Source organism: Elephantulus edwardii, unplaced genomic scaffold (genome assembly GCF_000299155.1).
Source record: "Elephantulus edwardii isolate Elephantulus edwardi_28Jun2011 unplaced genomic scaffold, EleEdw1.0 scaffold00109, whole genome shotgun sequence".
NCBI lineage: Eukaryota > Metazoa > Chordata > Mammalia > Macroscelidea > Macroscelididae > Elephantulus > Elephantulus edwardii.
This window is the reverse complement of record NW_006399859.1, coordinates 6,389,745-6,409,777: the sequence shown is the minus strand read 5'-3', so window position 1 is coordinate 6,409,777 and position 20,033 is coordinate 6,389,745. Positions and strand designations below refer to the sequence as shown.

Here is a 20,033-nt window from a genome sequence, read left to right as displayed (position 1 = left end):
AGACACAAAGTAAATAGATGCTGTTAGAAAAAGGGTACTGAGACTTGCTTGACATAAGGTTGCCAGAAACCTCTATTTGAAAAACAAAAACCCTATGGCAACTGTGAAACACCATTAACTCAAAAAACAAAATTCACTCAACCAGGAAGGGTGGCCCGCATCTGAGACACGACAGCTTCTTAAACAAGCTCCTTTCTTCTCTTCCCAGACCCCTTTGCTGATCCAAGTAAGGGTGATGACCTGCTTCCTTCTAGGACTGAGGATTATATCCATATAAGAATTCAACAGAGAAACAGCAGGAAGACCCTTACAACTGTCCAAGGGATCGCTGATGATTACGATAAAAAGAAACTAGTGAAGGCGTTTAAGAAGTAGTTTGCCTGCAATGGTACTGTAATTGAGCATCCAGAATATGGAGAAGTAATTCAGCTACAGGGTGACCAACGCAAGAACATATGACAGTTCCTTGTAGAGACTGGACTGGCTAAGGATGACCAGCTGAAGGTTCATGGGTCTTAAGTGCTTGTGGCTCACTGAAACTTGAGGATTTCCTTGCAATGAGTAGAAAATTTCCCTCCTGTCCCTTGTCACAAGTTTAAAACTTCACAGCTTGTATAATGTAACCATCTGGGGTCCACTTTTAACTTGGACTAGTGTAACACTTTCATGCAATAAACCGAAACGAGCCATGCTGTCTAGTCTGGAAGTCCCTCATTTAAACGGAGGTAAAGCAGTAGGCACCTGACAGTGCCCCGCCTGAAACAAAGCAATAACATGATGTTTCAGCCAAACTCAGATCCCCAAGATCGTAGATGGCTGGCTGTGTCTAGCCCAAAATGCCCCTACTCCAAAAGGCCAACCCAGCACCTGAACACCCCTAGATGGAGCTGAGAGGATGGGGTGAGGCTGCTGTACCACTAGAAGGAGCTGTGGTAACAAAAGAAAGATCATTGGTGTCTTCAGCCCAGCAAAGCAGGCAGAGCTTAGGAGTGAGATGGGACATCTATCTGCCACCAAGGTCTTAGTTCTTTCTGACCAGACATAATCCTGAAGCCTTGTCTGTCCCAGAAAACACCAGGATGTGAGGCAAACTTCAGAATTAAACTTTTGACAAGGGAACAGTCAAGGGATCAGTCCTAGCTAGCTGTAGAGTTTGCAGCTTCATAGCAACAGCGGCCCAATACCCTGTGAAGGAACAACTGGTTCTCCCACCACCACACTTTTCAGTTTTAATGTTATGTAATGTATTTAAACTTATTTAAATAAAACTTGTTTTCAGAAAAAAAATAAATAAAAATTCACTCAACCAAACTTGAATCAATTTTCATTCTTAACAACCTTCCGATGGTTTTATGAAGCTGTCATCTTTCTCCCTGGAAGTTGCTGGTGGATTCAAACTGAAGGAAATGCACTGCCTTTTGATGAGAAACATCACATGCTACACATTATGCCACCAGATCTCCCTGAAGCTCAATAAAGCAATATGCATCACTGGAGTTTTATTATCATCCTTGCTTGCTTGTTGCCTTGCTTTCATGTTCTGTATTTAATTTTTCTAAACACGTTTATATTCATGAATTGTCTGACATTTGTTAGGATTAACTCAACAGCAACTGGTTTAATGGCCACAAATAGAATGTCATCTGACAAATCATAAAAACTTACCAACTAATCATGTCTAAGAATCTTACTTTTGCTTACTTTATTTTTCCTACTTAACAGAACTCATCTCACTTCATTGACATCAAGCTGGGACTAATTCATAGTTGGCCCTCCAAAGGATTTTCAGAGGCTATATAAATCACGTCAGAGGAGACAGCTCATCTTTTTCCCTTGGAGCAGCTGGTAGATTAAAAATTCTTGCATTTAGGCTGGCAGTCAAACTCTGCCTACCTGGCCACCACAGTTCTCTCAACAACAGAAAAAAGTATATATATTCAGTGTTGACTCCTTCCCTTTAAAGTTAAGAATTGAGAATCACGCCAATCCTAAGAATTAATCATTAAGTTATCTAACAAAAGTGGTAAGTCACATGAATGGCATGTACTATCTTCTTTCTCAATGGCCCCAATGACCAAGCACTTACTTAAAATATTTTACTTAGTAATCCTTTACTGAGCCATCAATACATTTAGCCATACTCACCACAGGGCTGTACAAAGGAAGAAGGTTCTGAAACACACAGAAACACTTCTGTTTACTTAAATGGCCGTCCTTTAATGCCTGAGCTACAGTCTCCTATAACAATAAAAAATAATTTAATGTCAGCAGAGGAAACTTCTAAAGATTTATCAGATGAATAGTAGCCTAGTGGCAAGACGCTGCACTGCAATCCCAGAGGTACGTGGTTCAAATCCACCAGATGCTTTGCTGGAGAAGGAGGGGACAATCTCCTCCTGTACCAGTCAGATCTGATTTGACGGTTGTTGTTGTTGTTGTTATGTGCCGTCGAGTCGTCTGCGATTTGACGGTACACGTAAAAATAATACAATAAAAATTAAAAAAAAAAATAGATTCATCAGATGAACAAAAGACAAATCAGTATGTATAGAACTTCCCTCGTGACCCTATGGGCATTTCAAATATCTCAAATTAAACCCACCACAACTTCTCCCTTTTTCTTGTAGTTTATGTGCTATCAAGTCACAGCCAACTTAAAGCTGACCTTCCAGTAAGTATTCAGAGGCTGTAACTCACAAGGGAGACTGCCCACCTTTCTCTCATGGAGCAGCTGGAGGATAGGAAATGTTAAATCGTTGGAATGGCAGTGCAACTGTCTAACCACTAGGCCACTTTGCTGGAGCCCAAATCTCAAACCTACTGTCACTGAGGTGGTTCTGACTGGTAATGACCCTAAAGGACAAAGTAGAACTGCTCTACAGGGTTTCCAAAGCTGTAAATACTTATGGAAGCAGATAGCCTTATCTTTCTCCCGTTAGTAAGCAGCTGGTGAGTGCAAACCACTGACCCTGGGTTAGCAGCTTAATACTTAATACACAGCTACACTAAAACAAGTTTAAGATAGATATTAAAAATCAATTATTTGGCAAAACAAACATTTTAAAACTTACTCTTAAAGAAATGTTTTTTTGTTTGGTTTTTTTTTTTTTTTAGTCAGGAAAAGCACTTGTATTATGAAGTTAAATAAATAAATAAGTCTAAAAGAAAGGGAGAAACTTGCTCAACTTTCTAAGAGCTGCTGATGGATTCAAATTGTCAAAGAGGCTCGCCTTTTGAGTTAGCAGCTCAACTACCCAAATTGACTGTGCCATAAATTCTCTTTTGTACTGTAACTCAGACTCTTTTCCACTGAGTGGAAATTAACTCAGAGCTGATTCTCCAGCAGGTTTTCCAAGCCTTTAAACCGCACAAGAAGATATTGCTTGTCTCTCTCCCGCATAACCACTGGATGATTCAAGCCAACAGAGAGGCATCACCTTTGGATTAACTGTGCAACTGCCTACAGACTACACCACGATTTTTCTATACTAAAAAAAATTAAACAATACTAATAAAGCTTGGGACATTAAACAATGTATATTTTCTTCTGCTAAAGTAATTATCAATAGTTCTTCCATACCTTTGTTAATGCCTGGAAAATATTAGAAAGGAATTCACAAGAAATATCTTTCAATATTTTCAAATGCAAGTCATCTCCCACTGAGTCAGACTTCTTAGTCTCATCTGTGCTAGAAATTGCCAAGTTCTGTGATTTCTTCTGACAATGTTCTATATTTTTTAAGACCCGAGTCAGGCTGTCAATTAGAAGATGATCTACTGTATGAAGAAATTCAGAAGCACAAAGTTAATCAGTTAGATTTGCCCTTTCATTTATACATGTATTTATTCAACAAATAGGACTAAACATATAGGGGCATCTAATAGTACTGGGCATTGCCTTAGGCATTAAAGATACTCTATTATGTATTTTGAGTCATAATTCGAGAAACTGAACTAAAAGAAGACTGTATCATCATGATTGGAAGAAAAGAACATGCAGATGAGAAAACCTCACTTACAGAAAGTGAAGAGGACTGAAAGCATTTAATGGATAAATCAAAACAGTCAATATGGAGAAAATAAGTCTTTACAACCTTTGTAAGTCTTACCAACAAATGGCAATGTCATGGGAAATGAAAAAAAGATTGAATCGATAAAGGATTTAATTTTATTTAGATCCACAATCAATCCTCATGGACGCAACAGTCAAGAAATCAAAACAAGTACTGCAATGGGCAAATGTGCTATCAAGAATCACTTTAAGTCTATTCTCTCATAAAGTAAACCCACTCTCATCCTCTGAGGGTGTTGCTTTCTTACTCAATAAACTTGACTTTTTCTTTAACTTAAAAAAAAAAATCACATTAAAGCATTAGAGAGCCAGGATGCCACTTTAGAGACTAAGATGCATCTGACACAAGCCATGGTAATTCAATTGCTCCATATACCTATAAAAGTTGAACAATAAAGACAACCAAAGAACTGATGTGTTTAAATTGTGGTATTGGCAAAGACTATTAAACACACTGTCAAAAAAACAAAATTTTGTCTTCTCAGACAGTCACAGTCACAGTGTTACTTAAAAGCAAAAGATGTGAAATTTTGTCTCACATACTCGAGGTCAAGTTAGAAGGGGCTGCTGCTTGGGAAAGTAAAGAGTCAGTAAAAGAGAAAGTCTCAGCAGGATGATATGCCTGCAACAATGGGCTTAAAGCATATCAGAGGCTGTTAGGACAGTGCAAGATCAGGCAAGTTTCCAACCTGTTGTCTACAGGATTGCTATGAGTCACTCAACTAAATGACATCTAACAACAAAGACCTAGTAGTAAACATCAGCCTCCAAATGTTTATATTTTTATCATGTCAATGAGGAGTGATGCATGAATAGACAACAAAGATGAATAAAACCTATTGGGAAATTTAGAGTATATGACATGGCATTTCAAATCACTATAGCTGAGTTATTCACTAAGGAATGCTGAGAAATCTGGTAGCCTTTAAGATAAAGGTAAAACTATACTTCACATGTGACACAAGAATAAATTCTAGAAGGATCATAACTTAATTAGTCATAAAAATCATTTTGCAGCTGCAATCCTAAAGGTGCATGATTCAAATCCACTAGATGCTCCACTCTGGAGAAGGAGGGGTAATCTCCTCCTGTGTCAGTCAGATCCGATTCAACAGTACACAGCAAGAAAAACATACACACACAAAATAAATCATTTTGTAAAACACTTGTATACATAGAGGAATATTCATTTTATACTGCTGAACAACAACAACAAAAAAGCTGCTAAGAGCAGGATTGAAAAACATATACATGCATGTGTATGATAACATCTCTGTATGATGGATCAGAAGCAGTATATTTTCTTGCTTTTCATAAATTGTAAAATTTTTCATTGTGCACTATTTTTATAACGAGAAAAAATTAAGAGTAACTACTGAACAAAAATCACAAGTCTAGACTTTAAAATCTGATAAAATAGAACTTCATTTAGTGATATCAAATTATACTTCACCGTTTTCTGTCTTTAGATACTCCTGTTCACTCTGGGAAGCATAGATGGTAGACATTACTGAAAAAACAGAGGCTAGCACAGTCTTCTGTTCTTGAAGAATGATGGGTGGATCATCAGACTGGCAAAATTCATGGCATACTAGGTCAAAAAGTAAATTCCAAGTGTCTTTTCCAGCGTCAGGGCACTGTACTTGATAAAGATGATAAAAGAATAATTTAAAAGCAGAAAATTATTAAATGATTAAATAAAATATATCCCCCCGCCACCAAAACCATCTTACTAATTGCTTGGATTCCATCATCCACTGTGGTAAGTAGTTGTAAGATATGCATGTAGACATCCAGCCCGTCTAGATTTTCAGAACTAAACACAAAAAGCAAAAGCACTTCATAAACATCTTTTCTGTTGAAGGGATTGTACTCACGCAAACAATAATTCAATCAACTAACCTGTGCCACCAACTACATTGGATGGTGAGGATAAAAAAACTGCTAAGCACATTAAAGCTTACATTATAATGGACAGTTAAAACTCAAACAATAGTATATCATATAATCAATTATCCATAAAACAAGAAGTAAAAAGCCCCACTGGTCCTGCTCCACAGACACCCACTAACATCATTCTGGCTTACTTGAATAATCGAACAAGAAGATGACTGAGACTTTTATCCAGTGAATGTATGAGCCACTGCGCCAAGCATGAATAATGCATAATGTGCTCTCTCCTCATTCACTAGCTCATTATCTGGCATTTCAAATTCATGACTTCTTAAAAATTCTCAAATGGAGCATTATGTTGAGGGAAATAACTCAGTTACAGAAGGACAAATACTATATAAAACCACTACTGTGACAACAGAAGGGTAGCTGAGGGGTGGGGGGTAGGGAAGAACAGAAATGTAATGGGTAGACAAAGAACACTACAAGGACCAAGACAAGGGAGGATCAACTTGGGAATCAAGGTAAAGACAATATGGCTATTGCAATAAACTGGGAAAAGCGATACACATATATATTGTTTAAAAGGGGAAAGGGGAGTGGAAAAAGGAAGAGGAAATCACTAAGACAGCACAGACTAGTGGGGGGATGGGAACTTGAAGAGAGAGGGAGATAAAAGTAACAGAGCAACAGTAATTAACTACATAAAACACAATGTACAGAGATGGCTATATAAAACAAAATGTTCATGACTGGAACAATATATATGAATAAAATTTATATAAATAAATGATGGTATTATTTAAAAACAAAATTCTTAAGCGGGACCTCTAACAGTCCAACCCTCATGCAGAACTGCAGCTGAATCTGAACTACCCCACAAAGGCCACCCTGAATGATGTACCAGAAACCCCAGCAACAACTCAGCCATACAAGGGACAAAGGCCAACTGGCTATGGGATAACTTCTACAGTTTGTGATTTCCTGGTACAGCCACAGAAGGCACAGGGCAACACCAGGACAATGCAAGGTGACAGAGAGAAGTCCAAACGTACAGAGGTGGCTGGTGGAGGGAGACAGGAAGGTGAAGAGAAGGAAGGTGGCCACATGGGGCTGTGACAGAAGGAGCAAGAACGTGGTCCCTACTCAGAGTGTGTGGTGGCAGGTAGCACACAAAAACCAACCACCTCACCACCACCACAGCACCCCAACTCCTGTGGCCTCCACAGAAATGGGAAAGGAGTAGCAGGGAAGGACATGCCACTGTGCTATATGCATCCTGAAATACATCGAGGCACCCAGTGTGTGGTGTGCCTCAATCCCAAGCATGGGGTACTCCCCTAACTATCACAAGCAACATAATCTTTGAAACTTAAACTACGTTGATAAGTTAGGAGTAAATGTAAAGATGCTCTAGGGGAGCTCTGGTGGCCTAGTGGCAAGAAGCTGCAACTACAATCCCAGAGGTGCAGGGTTCGAATCCACCAGATGCTCTGCCGGGGAAGGAGGGGCAATCTCCTCCTGTACCAGTCAGATCTGATTTGATGGTACACGCACACAAAAATAATTAAAAAAAATAAATAAATAAAAAGATGCTCTAGAAACTTCAGAACATAATTCTAGTTTCCTTGCCAAGAACAATAAAATCAAAGAAGTACAGTAAAACCAATGCAAGCCAGAATCAATGTAAGGCAGAAACCTCTCAAAGAAGAAAAACTTATTTTCCACAGAAAAGTGCTAAGCCTTTATTCTGACAAAGGCAAAACAATTGCAAACCCCCCCAAAATAGAGTCTTGTTGAGCTTGTTCTTTCACCAGATTTCACTGTTCATTTTACATGTGAAAAAAAGAATTTATGTTTTGGAAAGACTGTTCTAGCAGGGTAGTCTTGGAAGGGCCATACGTAAAGGCAGGGAGTTCAGATAAAACAATGTTATAGTTAATTCAGGTGCAAGACAAGAGTAGCCAGTGTAGATGGCATTCCAGAAAAAAATCAAGAGTTGGAGGTTGATTGACTGTGGCAAAAGAGTGAGACAGAAAAATAATGACTTTCCTGTTTCATTCACATTACACAAATGGGTAACGAAAACATCATTTACTCAGATGCCAAAAATTGAACAATCAGATTAATAGGGAAAGAGTGAATTTAATCTTCACTTGGATTAAGAACAGAATATTAGTAAGAGTTTACTGTAACTTATTAAGCTTTAAAAGACACTAATTATCATCAAACAAATCAATGCATAAATTCATTTTCTAGGTCAACCCAATTCACTACCGCCAAGTCAATCAAATTACCGCAGACCCTCCAGTGGGTTTTCAAACCACATAGGAGGAGACAGCCATCTTCTCCCATGGAGTCACTGGTAAATTTGAACCACCTGCTTTTGGGTTAGCAGTGCAATTCTTTATCCACTAGGCCCCTAGAGTTCATAATTGTCCAAGTAGGTAGTAATGAATAGTTTCATGACCTGTAAGAACTAAACAGTCATTCTCTCCACGGTATCAAGAGGTCAAAAATCAGTCATTTCCCTAAGATGGAGATACAAACAAAAACCAAACTATGCCTGATACTACTTAAGAAATCATTATTGTTAGGTGCCTCATGTGACCCTATGAATAAAAGATCTGAACCTGGTCCTGTCCTGCACCATCCTCACACTTCCTGACACACAAGAGCCCATTGTAGCAGTCAATGTGTCAATCCACCTGGTTAAAGGTCTTCCTCTTCTTCGGCCAACCCTCCACCCTTCCCAACATCAAGTTCTTCTCCAAGGAACAGCACCTCCTAGCAATATGTCCAAAGTATGTGAGGTGAAGCTCCATCATTCTTGTCTCCAAAGAGCACTCCAGCTGCACCCTCTCCAAGGCATATCTATTCATTTTCTTGGCCATCCTGGGATGTTCAGTGCTGTTCACCAACACCAGAGCTCAAAGGCATAAATTCTTTTTCTGTCATCCTTATTCATTGTCCAGGTCTTGGATACACAGCTAGTAAGGCTATGGCCTCATTCAGATGCACCTTAGTCCTCAAACTGACATTGCTACTCCTCAATAATTTGGAACGGTCTCTAACTGCAGATTTTCCCAGTACAATGTGTCTCCTTATTTCCTGCTCGTACCAAGGGTGTTAACTGTGGATCCAAGCAAGATGAAGCTGTTGACAGTTTCAATCTCCTCTCCATCTATAATGACACTGCCTATTGGTCCATGATTAAGAATCTATCTTTTCTTGGTAGTTAGACGTAATCTATACTAAAGCTGCATTCCTTGATCTTCTGCAACAAGTGCTTCAAGTTTTCCTCACTTTCAGCAAGTAAGGATGTGTCCTCTGCATAACGCAACTTATTAAGGAGTCTCTCTCCAATCCAGATGCCACATTCCTCTTCATAGAGTCCAGCTTCTCAGATAATTTGCTCAGTATAATAGACTGAACAGGTATGGAGAGAAACTACATCCCTGAAGTCATTAATACGGGGGGTTTTTTCCAGACAAAATAACTTTTTAATATACATTATAAGAAATAACTTTTCTTTGTTAAATTACAAAAAATTGTAGATCACTTCATAATCTACAATAATGAACAGTATGTCTATAGCTAAATTACGTAAGTGTATTTTGTGACTATTATGATTCTTGCAAAGAGTCAGTGCATTACAAATAGAGTAAACCTAACAAAGATGAGTGTGTACAGTCTATCCTGTCTATAAGAAACTAATACTTAAGGATATTTCCAGTAACTGGATTTCCCCCAAACATTCTGCACAAAATGGATTAAGCATTGGGCTGCTAACAGAAAACACGGCAGTCCAAACCCACCAATTGTTCTGGGAGAGAAAGCAGAGGCTCCTCTACTCTTGTCTTATACAGTGACTATGAGTTGGAACCAACTTGATGGCAGTGGACTTGACCTGTACTTAATATTCTACATAGAAGAGCTCACCTACCGTACTTGTTTGGCAGCTTCGAGCACAGACGGCACAATCCTAAACGTTGACTCCTCTTCAGAATCTTGCTTAGGTTGATCCACAGCCGGGGCTGTCCCATTTTTAATCCATTCCAACATTAGTTTCTCATCCAAATCAAAGAGTTTATCTACAACCTCCCCCACCTTAACCAGCAAGTCAACTGCAGAGGATAAAACAGATTTTGAAATGAATGGCAAAATGTTTAAAAGTCTAATGTGGTTAATCTAAATTCCTAAGGCTTTCTAACAAAGTCCTATCTTGATTTGGAAAACCAGACCAAATAAACTCAATCCTTGCTGTCAAGTCAGAACGACTCACAGCTGACTCTCAAGTGGGATGCTGGTGCTGTAAATTGCTCAGGTAGAGATTGCCTATCCTTCTCCCTTGAAACTACTGGATGCGAACATTCAGAGCAGCTCTGATTTTGCTTAACAAGGCAGCACCCTATGAACTACTACCCTACCAGAGCCCCCTGACACCAAAGCATTACTTATTTCCAATCATTTGTTGGACTTCCTAAATTAAAACTGGCTGTTTTCCTTCATTTTTAAATGGAATCCTAAGGGTTTAAAAGAAGCTATCTTCAATAGAAATACTGTTTCATCTTGCATTTTGCTTTTATCCCCTCTAAATTAAAGTGACTGTCAGAAAATTTTATCATTTCTCACCAATTAAATATAATCTAAAGCATTTTTTCTCAATGATGTGGTAACTTACCATTTGTTGAACTTGACATGATGAAGCAAATGCTATCATAAATAGCTGGATATTCTCGTATTCTTTCAACCCAGACATTGGCCACTTCTGTCTGGGAAAGGCAAGTAAACAACAACCTACATGATAAATGAGATCTTAGTATCTCTCTTTCAAAAACAATGAGAGAAATTCAAGCAAGTGAAAATCATTCACATGAACAATTAAAACATATTTTTCTAGATTACTTTATGCATGAATTCATCAACTCAGAAAGAGAAAAGCACACCTGTTTATTTCCAGCAGAGTAGGAGGGTCTGAATCATACAAACAGTGCAATAATATCTGTCTAAAAAAACATAAACAAGTCACCCTAATGTGTCTCACTTCTGTCTCTACAAATAACAAGAATTTTAATTTCATTTTCAAACATTTTCATTTTGAGATATACACCACAAACAGCCTACAAGATACAAATCTACAGTTAATGCATAATAATATAGCAAATACTCTTATTTCCAAGAGAACAGTGCTACATCTGCAGAGTCTGTGTGTCCCTTACAACTTCCTCTTTCCTACCTAGAAATTACAACTATCCTGGCTTTTTCAATAATCATTTCTTTGCTTGGCTCTAGTGTTATTATCTTACATATTTTGCTTCTGTTTACTTTTTATATGAAAGAAATTACATTGAGTGTTATTATTCACTTAGTTCTCTTGCTTAACATTGATTTTAAGAATCATCCATGGTACTGCAGCTGTTATTCTTTGATTCACTGCTGCAGGGCATTCCACTGAATGATTTTAACATAATAATATGATTTTTTTTTTCCAGTCTACTATTGGTACACATTTGGGTTCATTCCAATTTTGAGCTATTTCAAGAAATACTATCATAATACAGAAAATTGCTATAATAATTCAGGTAAAGATAAGCATTTCATTAAATAAATCTGAGTCTGACCTTCCAATTTATACTTGCTAATAAATCTCATAATTACATTTTTCTATATGGAACAAAAGAAACTAAACATAATCAAGAGTCATTTACTCCAGTGAGAGAAGATCTTCACCCTGAAACCCACAGCGTCCCTTTTCAGCAGGAAGTAGCTAAGAGAATACGCCGTCCCCTTTTCCTTATGACTCAGGGTGAAGTCTCTCTCAGGGAGGAGTGATAGGGAATGGCAAAGGATACACTGACAAAGAAGATTAATCAGAACTGGCTTTGACAAGCACTGTGGCATTTGGACAAGAACAAACTGGGAGGAGGGTAGAGAGAATAGTACAACAATGAATGAGTGGAAGCCCAAAATCTCTGTAAATGTTTATGAAAATTAATAAAATATAATTATAGAAAAAAGAAAAAAAAAGAGTCATTTACTCCATGAAGACTGTAAATTATTGAGGAATAAATACCTTGAACAAAGAATATAAAGTCCTTTCACATCTAAAGAGGTAATCATTTTGTCAATAAATTGTTTTGGACTCTGGTCAACTGTCTCTCAACTCCAAATTTTACCCTTCAACTTTTTATCCTACATATGACTTACCACCTGCTGATAATTTAGGTCCTATTTCTAAGGAAAAAGAAAATACAGTTCATGCCTATAAAGAGTAAAGAAGCCCAAAGCGCCATCAATACAAAGTAAAGTTTCAAGAAAGTATTCAAAGGCAAGAACAGCTCACAATATTCTCCCATCTTTTCTATGGATTAGATTGTCCATGGGGACATGCAATATGAACCTGTTTTAAAAAGTTATTCTGAGGGAGCTCTGATAGCCTAGTGGCAAGAAGCTACACTGCAATCTCAGAGGTACACGGTTTGAATCCACCAGATGCTCAGCTGGAGAAGGAGGGGCAGTCTCCTCCTGTACCAATCAGATCTGATTTGACGGTACACACACACACAATAATAAAATTAAAAAAAAAAAGTATTTTCTGTAGTTTAAGACTTACCCAAGATTTCTGTCATTGCTAATAGATACACATATCTCCTGGAAACAAGCCATGTTGCCTAAAATCCCCACACAGATTTCCTGCAAAATCAATATTTACTGGTCACAACAGCTCAAAGGTAAAACACACATAACAACTTGAACAAAAACTTTCCTTGCGTCAAGAGTAGCAGGGAACAGAAAGGAGAGGTGCTTCTGAAGAAAGGCCTGACAATCAACTTTTAAAAATGAGTCATTGAAAACTCCATGGAGTATAGTACTACTATAGTATAGTACCCACAAGTCCCCAGGAGTTAGAATTCACGCAACAGCAACTGGTTATCCAATCTTTATATTAATGTGGTGGACCAAGTCAAAAGTAATTCATCAGTCTTAATTCAAGAGAAGTAGCCTATGAAGTAAACATTTTAATCCAACATTTAATTGGTAAAAACACATTACCATTTATCAGTATAATCCACAGTTGTCAGGTTACTTCTAACTCCTGGCGACCCTACATCAGGTTTCTGTGACTGTAAATATTCATGGGAAGGGCCATCTCCCTTGGAGCTGCTGTTAAGTTCAACCACTGATCGTTTGGCTCACAGGCACCAGGCTCCTTATTAATAAACTACAGATTTATTATTCTGAAGCTCCATCTCAAATATTTTGGACATCTGGCCAGGAAAGAACTGTCCTTGGAAAATGACATCATGCTCGGAAGGGTGGACAGTACAGGAGAGAAAGACCCTGGATGAGATGGATTGATACAGTAACTAGGGCAGTGAAGGGTGATGTGTCAGAATTAGTGAGACTGGCTCAGGACAGGACAGGCTTCAGAGCTGCTGGGCATAGGGTCATTATGGGTTGTGGGCAACTTTATGGCACATAACAACATTTTCCAATATACTACAAGTGTATGTATATTATAAACTAAAGCAAACAAAAGTAAGCAATACGGTTTGATAGTTACAGTCTTGCAGGCGCAGGTGCAAATCCAAGTGCCACTCTTTGGTAACTATATAACTGGACAAATTTCTTAAGTTGAGATGGGATCTCACCTATCACATGCAAAGCACATGGCAACTAGATGGCAATAAAGCACAGGGTAGGGCACAGTACACAAAGACTAAATAAGAACCACAGATGATTATTCCTAAGAGTTAACAATCAGTAATCACCAAATGGTCTTTCCAATAACTTGCTATGCATCTGAGAGCTGGACAATGAATAAGGATGACAGAAGAATTAATGCCTTTGAGCTGTAGTATAGGAAAAGAATACTGAATATCTCATGGACTGCTAAAAGAACAAACAAATACATCTTGCAGAAAGTGCAGCCAGTGCTCCTTGGAGACAGAGATGTTGAAGCTTCATCTCACATACTTCAGGTATATTGCTAGGAGGGGCTACTCCTTGGAGAAGGACATCATGCTTGGAAAGGTGGAAGGTCAGTGAAAGAGAGGAAGACCTTCAACCATGCTGACTGACACAGAGACTGCTGCAATGGGCTCTACTGTGTCAGAAGTGTGAGGATGGCAGAGGACGGGACAGCGTTCATAGATCAGCTCAGATCTGTTCATAGAGTCACTATGGGTTGTACTGAACTTGATGGCACCTAGTAACAACAAAATCAACAATCACAACTGAGATTTTATATTTTTAGGAAAGGCTTAGAAGAAAAGAACTATTTGGGACAGAAGATGTGAGTAACAATAAAAAGCAGAAGGCTCACAAAGGCAGGTGCAAGGATGGGCGATGAGCACAGCATTACACGTGAGACAAAGAGCAGGCAGGTCTGGCCCAATCAGTTAGACTCAAATTATGGCAAGTCTTAAGCAAGAGCCTGAATTTAGCATAAACTTTAAGAGACGGTTTTAAAGAACAATGAACTGAGAAATAGGAGATTTAGGGACTATTCTCTTCCCTGAAAGACACCAGCATCTTAACTTGGCTAAGTTATTCAACCTATCAGATTTCCATAGTCTTGGTCTCCCCGGTCACAGTAAAATCTAAAATTCTATGATGGCACTATTTTAAATAACACAGTGTCTTGTCTGGTAGATTTCAATAAACATTTACAGGAGGATGTACCAATTTATAGCAAGAAAAAGAAAATAAATTAAAGTGAGGAAAAATGATGGACTACCCAATACTGTCTGAAAGGCTCTAGAAAAGTACATACTTACTCTTAATCGAGGACATTTGGATTTTGCCAAAACTCCCATAAATATATCAGGAGCATTAAATTCTTGGAGAAATAAAGCCACATCCTGCAAATAAAATTCGTATTGACTTAGATGCTAAACATTCTTCTTAAAACCCCATAACTTAGTCAACAATGACAAATTCTTATACTCTATATACCTCCTTTCAATGTTAAACACACACACACACACACACACACACACACGGTCAGGAACTGTATCAATACACAAAAAAATAAAGTTAAAGGTCTCTGTTTCCAAAGCATGGAATTATCCTATAAAGAAAGTTAAGCTTAAAAAAAAAAAAAGACATTTAAGCTAATTTTGATATTCCAGAGAATTGTTCTTTTTCCACCATAAAGGTTATTTCATTTACCTGATGATTTTTCTATCCACCAAAAATTCCTATTAACTCATTCAAAACATTTGCTAATTGTCAGAGTTCATGAAAAAACCTGGAGAAAAAAGTTGTTGTTGTTGACTGCCTTCGAGTCAAGCACAGCTCACAACGACACCATGAACAAAAGGCCTGAAGCCCCTCTACAACTAGCGACATTTATCAAAGTTCATAGAGTTTCTGGAGGCAAGTTGTTTACGAAGTAGTTGTCACTCCTACTTCCAAACCTGTCATAGAATGTTATTGTTGTTAATGTGGCATTGAGTAACCTGCAATGTACAGAGACCCTATGTACAGCAGATCAAAACCCTTCCCTGACCTGAGCCAGTCTCACTAATTCTGACACACCAAGCCCCATTACCTGAGTCACTGTATCAATCCATCTCATTAAGGGTGTACCTCTCCTGCGCTGTCCATCCACCCTTCCAAGCATGATGTCCTTCTCTAAGGACCAATCTTTGCTGGCCATCCACCGAAAGTGAGTAAATTGTGGCTAACCTTGAGAAAAACGGGAATCTCAGAACATTTGATTGTGCTTATACGAACCCTATACTTGGACCAAGAAGCAGTCCTCAGAAGAGAGCAAGGAAACACCGCATGGTTCAAAATCAGGAAAGGAGTGTGTCAGGGATACATCCTGTCCCCACACCTTTTCAATCTGTCTGTAGAACAGATCATTTGGGACGCAGGGCTTTATGAGGAGGAGTGTGGCATCAAGATTGGAGGAAGACTCATTAATCATCTATGATATGCAGATGACACAACTTTGCTGGCAGAAAATGAAGAAGACCTGAAGCACTTGCTGCAAAAGGTCAAGGAGATTAAAGAAAATTCCAAATTTCTAGTCACCAAGAACTTAAAACATATTAAGGAAAATTACTACTAAATTTTCACAATGTTTGCAAAATCCTCAACAGAAAGGAAATTGTGATCTCGATGTACTTACGACACTTCATATCCCCTTCCTACACATTCCTAGAGTATGTCCAGTTCCCACATCACCCAGATGACTGAATCTGGAGTAGACACATGACCCAAACTGGGCCAAATCTTACCTCGAAATCTGGGATACAAAAATGTCAGTAAACTGTGGAGACACATACTATAAAGTATCACCACTGATCTTTACCAAATAAATGTCTGGGGTACATTTGGGATAACTTAACTTAAAATAGAGGCTGCAAGGCTGAAGTTAAAATTCACTTCAGAGGACAATGAGAACACCTCAGAAAAGGGGCAGTCATTCCATCAAACAGCTGAAACCAAGGTAACCTGTGTGACTGCTGATTGGAACAGACAATACTTACATACCAAGTCACTTCAGTCTTTACTTCATACTTGACATATCAAGTCCCTTCATTCACATCAGAGATGCTTTCAAAGACATGTCATAAATTTAAAGTCCCACAACAGATGTTCTATTTTGGAGATTAAGCTGTTTCTTTATGGGCAGCTCTTTGTATTATGAGAACATTTAATTATTTAATGATTCCATATAACAAAACAAAAAAATGACCGAATGAGATTGTTGTTCTGAACCTGAGTTGAAACTGACTCCACAGAGAGTTTTCAGAACAGCAGTACCAGAGTCAAAAGTGACCGATGTCTGAGCCTCCAGAGAGTTTTCAGAGGCAGGAAACCACACTGGAAGAGAACGTGCATCATTCTTCTACAGAGCAGCTGGTGGGTTTGAATCATATGCCATTAGCTTGGGAGTCCAACTCCTCACCACTACGTCACGAGAGCTTCCCTAATGACATTAATGTTGTTATGTGCCACTGAGTCAGAAGCAAATCATAGCTGACTATCCAGCAGGTTTTGAGACGTAAATATCATGGAAGGAGATTGCCCACCTTTCTCCCGTGGAGCAATTGCTGGTTGTGAACTGCATGCATTTGGTTAGGCTATAGAGTATCTTACCAATAGCCCAACAGAGCTCCCTCTGAAGATGCTAGCAGCACCAATTAGAATAATGGCAGTTAAAGATTATTTCTTACTAAACACCTTAAGTGCTTTGCATACTATCTCATTTATCGTCACAATTCTATGGACTGCCAAAAGAAAACCAAGTGTGTCTGTAGGATTTGCAGCCAGGGTGTTCCTGCAAATGTAGGATGCAAGGATGGTAAAACTTCATCTCACTCACTTTGGGCATGTTGTCAGGAGGGACAAGTCCTTGAGAAAAGACATCATGCTGGGAAAGGTGGAGGGTCAAAGAGAGGAAGATCCTCCTCAACAAGACAGAATGACAAAATAACCAAAACAACGAGGGTAAACACATAATGGATGGTAAAGATGGTGTAGGACAGGCTAAGGTTCAGATCTGTTGCTTGACTCTTTAAAAATGGGTAAGTATCAAAATAACTGGGCATTTAATGAGAGCTGTACTTTTAACCTGAACCAAATGAGAGTTTCTATTTTCAGAGACAAAATTTACACATTCATAGCTTATGAAATCTCATTCACTGCACCCACACAGAGAACTGATTCCAGATGATTAGACACTGAAAAGTAGAACTTTCCTCCAGAGACTGAAGGAAATCCATTCACCACCCTATCACCCAATAGTCTTTTCAGAATTTAATTGCAACAACCCCATACCAACCTCATCCATTGACATGTCCCACACTCTGCAAATTTCATTCTCCAATTTTTCATCAAGCTCCAACTGCTGCTGTTCATCATCTGAGCTGGATTTGGTGTTTTCAGGATTACTAATCTTTAAAAAAAAAAGGGAAAGAAAAGGATGATAAAAACCATTGGTATTAACGCAAAATGGATTCACACTTTCGTTTACTGCTGCTGAGTTGGTGCCCATGCACAGTAACTGCCCAGTGGGTTTCTGAGGCTGTAAATCACGATGGGAAGAGGGGACTGCTCATCTCTTTCCCGTGGGACTGCTGGTGGACACACAACACACTTTCTGTGTAAGCAGTGCAACTACTTACAGACTATACTATCAAAGCTCTCTTGCCAGAATGCAAAATCTTGTCATTCACTTTCATGAAGGACCTACTATTTTCTAGACAATGGAATAAGGACACAAAGATATGAACTCTTCCCTTTAAGTAGCTTAGATCTAGAGAAGAAAAAGTGTACAAACTGATAATCATCAAAGAAGGGTCTAAAGTATTCACGGACACAGAGTCAATTGAATTGAGTCTGTCAACTGAACTGTGAACAGAGGTGTGGAAGTAAAATGAAGGAAAAATAACTTATGCCTGAAGAAGTTTGAGGAAAGTATCTCTTACCTGATCTCTGAATTAAGCTTTGGACTTTTCCTCTAAACAAACTAGCAAACGGGAGTTGATTTACCAGCTGAGAAATGGGAGAAGAACATTTAGCTAACAGGAAAACAAGATTTAAAATAAGAGGAAATGGTAATAATGTTGGGAAATAGGCTGGGAATGCAAAGCTAAAATCTGCATTTTTCTCCTGAAGGTAAAAGAACTAAAAGGAGTTTCAGAACACTTTTTTTTTTTTTTTAACAAAGGGAAGATTATTCTGGCAACTATAGAAATTATGTACTAAGGAGTACTATGCATCCAATAATCTAGTATTATGCAGACTGAAATTAAGAAAATTAATTAGGGGAAATTAAGAAAAAGTGAAAGCACCTTTACTATACAAGTATCTGCTGGAGGAAAAAACAAACTAAGCACTCCATGGCCACTATAATCCGGTGATTTTACATAAACTGGGAAAAACTGGACCTCTGAACCTTAAGAGTCTTGCTCAGGTGACGCCGCTCAGGTGAAGTCAAGACTTTAACGCAAAGCTACAGGAAATCAAAACCACACAAATCCGATGACAAAAACCCATGATAGTTAGGACCTAGGGGTCCCCGACGACGATGACAGACAAAAAGCCAGGAAACGTGTTTGTCTACACGACTCCGTTTCTTTTGTAAAAGGAGCCCCAGCGGCGTTCTCCCTAACGTGTTGAGGTGCTAACTGAAAAGTGAGCGGTGTGAATGCACGAGCTGCGACCCTAAAGGAAAGCGATGAGGACTGTCCTCCCATAGATCTACAGCCTCGGAAACTCGATGGACGATCGCTAAGGTGCCAGGCAGGCTGCATTCGACAGCAACAAGCTTAATGTGCTGGGGATTTAAAGCTTTTAACTGCACGTCTTCCAATAACCCTGCCTCTGGGCCGCCCTTTGGTGCAGAAAGGCACCAGAGTAGCCACAGGCCGTTTTGGGGTCCAACGGAGGTAGTGCCTGGAGGGGGTTCAGCGTTGGGGGACCTCGACTTCGGCGACAGGAAGGAACTATTTTGGACGGGAGAGGCGCAAGTTAACGCACCTGGAGGAGTTCGCTGAGGACCCCGAAGAGCCAGTGCTTGCTGTAGACAGTGTCGCCTATGCAGTCACCAATGGCCACCTTCTCATCCTCCTCCTCCTCCCGGGTACGCAGCGGAGGAGACGGATTGCGATCCATGGTTCCACAGTCACCGACTCGCGCGCCCCACGCCGGAAGTAACCCGGAGAAGCAAGAGCCCGCCTCGCCCAGAGGGCCCGGCTCGCTGGCGCGGCTCCTGCCACAGCGCCCCCTGCTGCACAAATCCTAAGAGGACCTGAAGGCCCGGCCCAGCCCAGCCCGCTGGGCCCGCTTCCAGACTCCCTTCACAGGATTTACTCACTTCAACCTCACGCTACCATGAGTCTTAATTATAGTGGCTATTTGTTATCCTCTCTGGTAAGAAATTGCGCTGACAACTCAAAGGTTGACGGTTCGAATCCACTGGCTGCTCAGTGGAAGACTATTGGACAGTCTCCTCCTGTGCAATTTACTGCCTCGGAAAACCCACTAGCGGGTCAGCAGCTATGGGTCGGGTAAGAGCAGTTACCTCTTGGAGAAATCGCAGCCA

The 20,033-nt window shown here is 39.4% G+C and overlaps 1 protein-coding gene across 1 annotated transcript; it reads right to left on the bottom strand.

The window, feature by feature from the left end:
* Positions 1-2,100: 2,100 nt before the first annotated feature.
* Positions 2,101-19,603, bottom strand: SAAL1 (serum amyloid A-like 1). The gene is made up of 11 exons (XM_006892074.1): positions 19,469-19,603; positions 17,769-17,882; positions 14,749-14,832; positions 12,582-12,661; positions 10,915-10,974; positions 10,650-10,765; positions 9,912-10,092; positions 5,806-5,888; positions 5,526-5,714; positions 3,581-3,777; positions 2,101-2,238 (listed from the first exon to the last, which is right to left on the bottom strand). The coding sequence occupies exons 1-11, from the start codon at positions 19,601-19,603 to the stop codon at positions 2,101-2,103; spliced, it is 1,377 nt and encodes a 458-aa protein (XP_006892136.1).
* Between the last annotated feature and the right edge of the window lie 430 nt (positions 19,604-20,033).

Excerpts from the sequence above, each read along its gene's own strand:
- SAAL1 (XM_006892074.1), bottom strand. The coding sequence starts at position 19,603 with ATGGATCGCAATCCGTCTCCTCCGCTGCGTACCCGGGAGGAGGAGGAG. Across the intron at positions 10,093-10,649 it reads CATGTCAAGTTCAACAAATG|TTGACTTGCTGGTTAAGGTG; the intron begins GTAAGTTACCAC and ends TATCCTCTGCAG. Across the intron at positions 2,239-3,580 it reads TTTTCCAGGCATTAACAAAG|GAGACTGTAGCTCAGGCATT; the intron begins GTATGGAAGAAC and ends TTATTGTTATAG.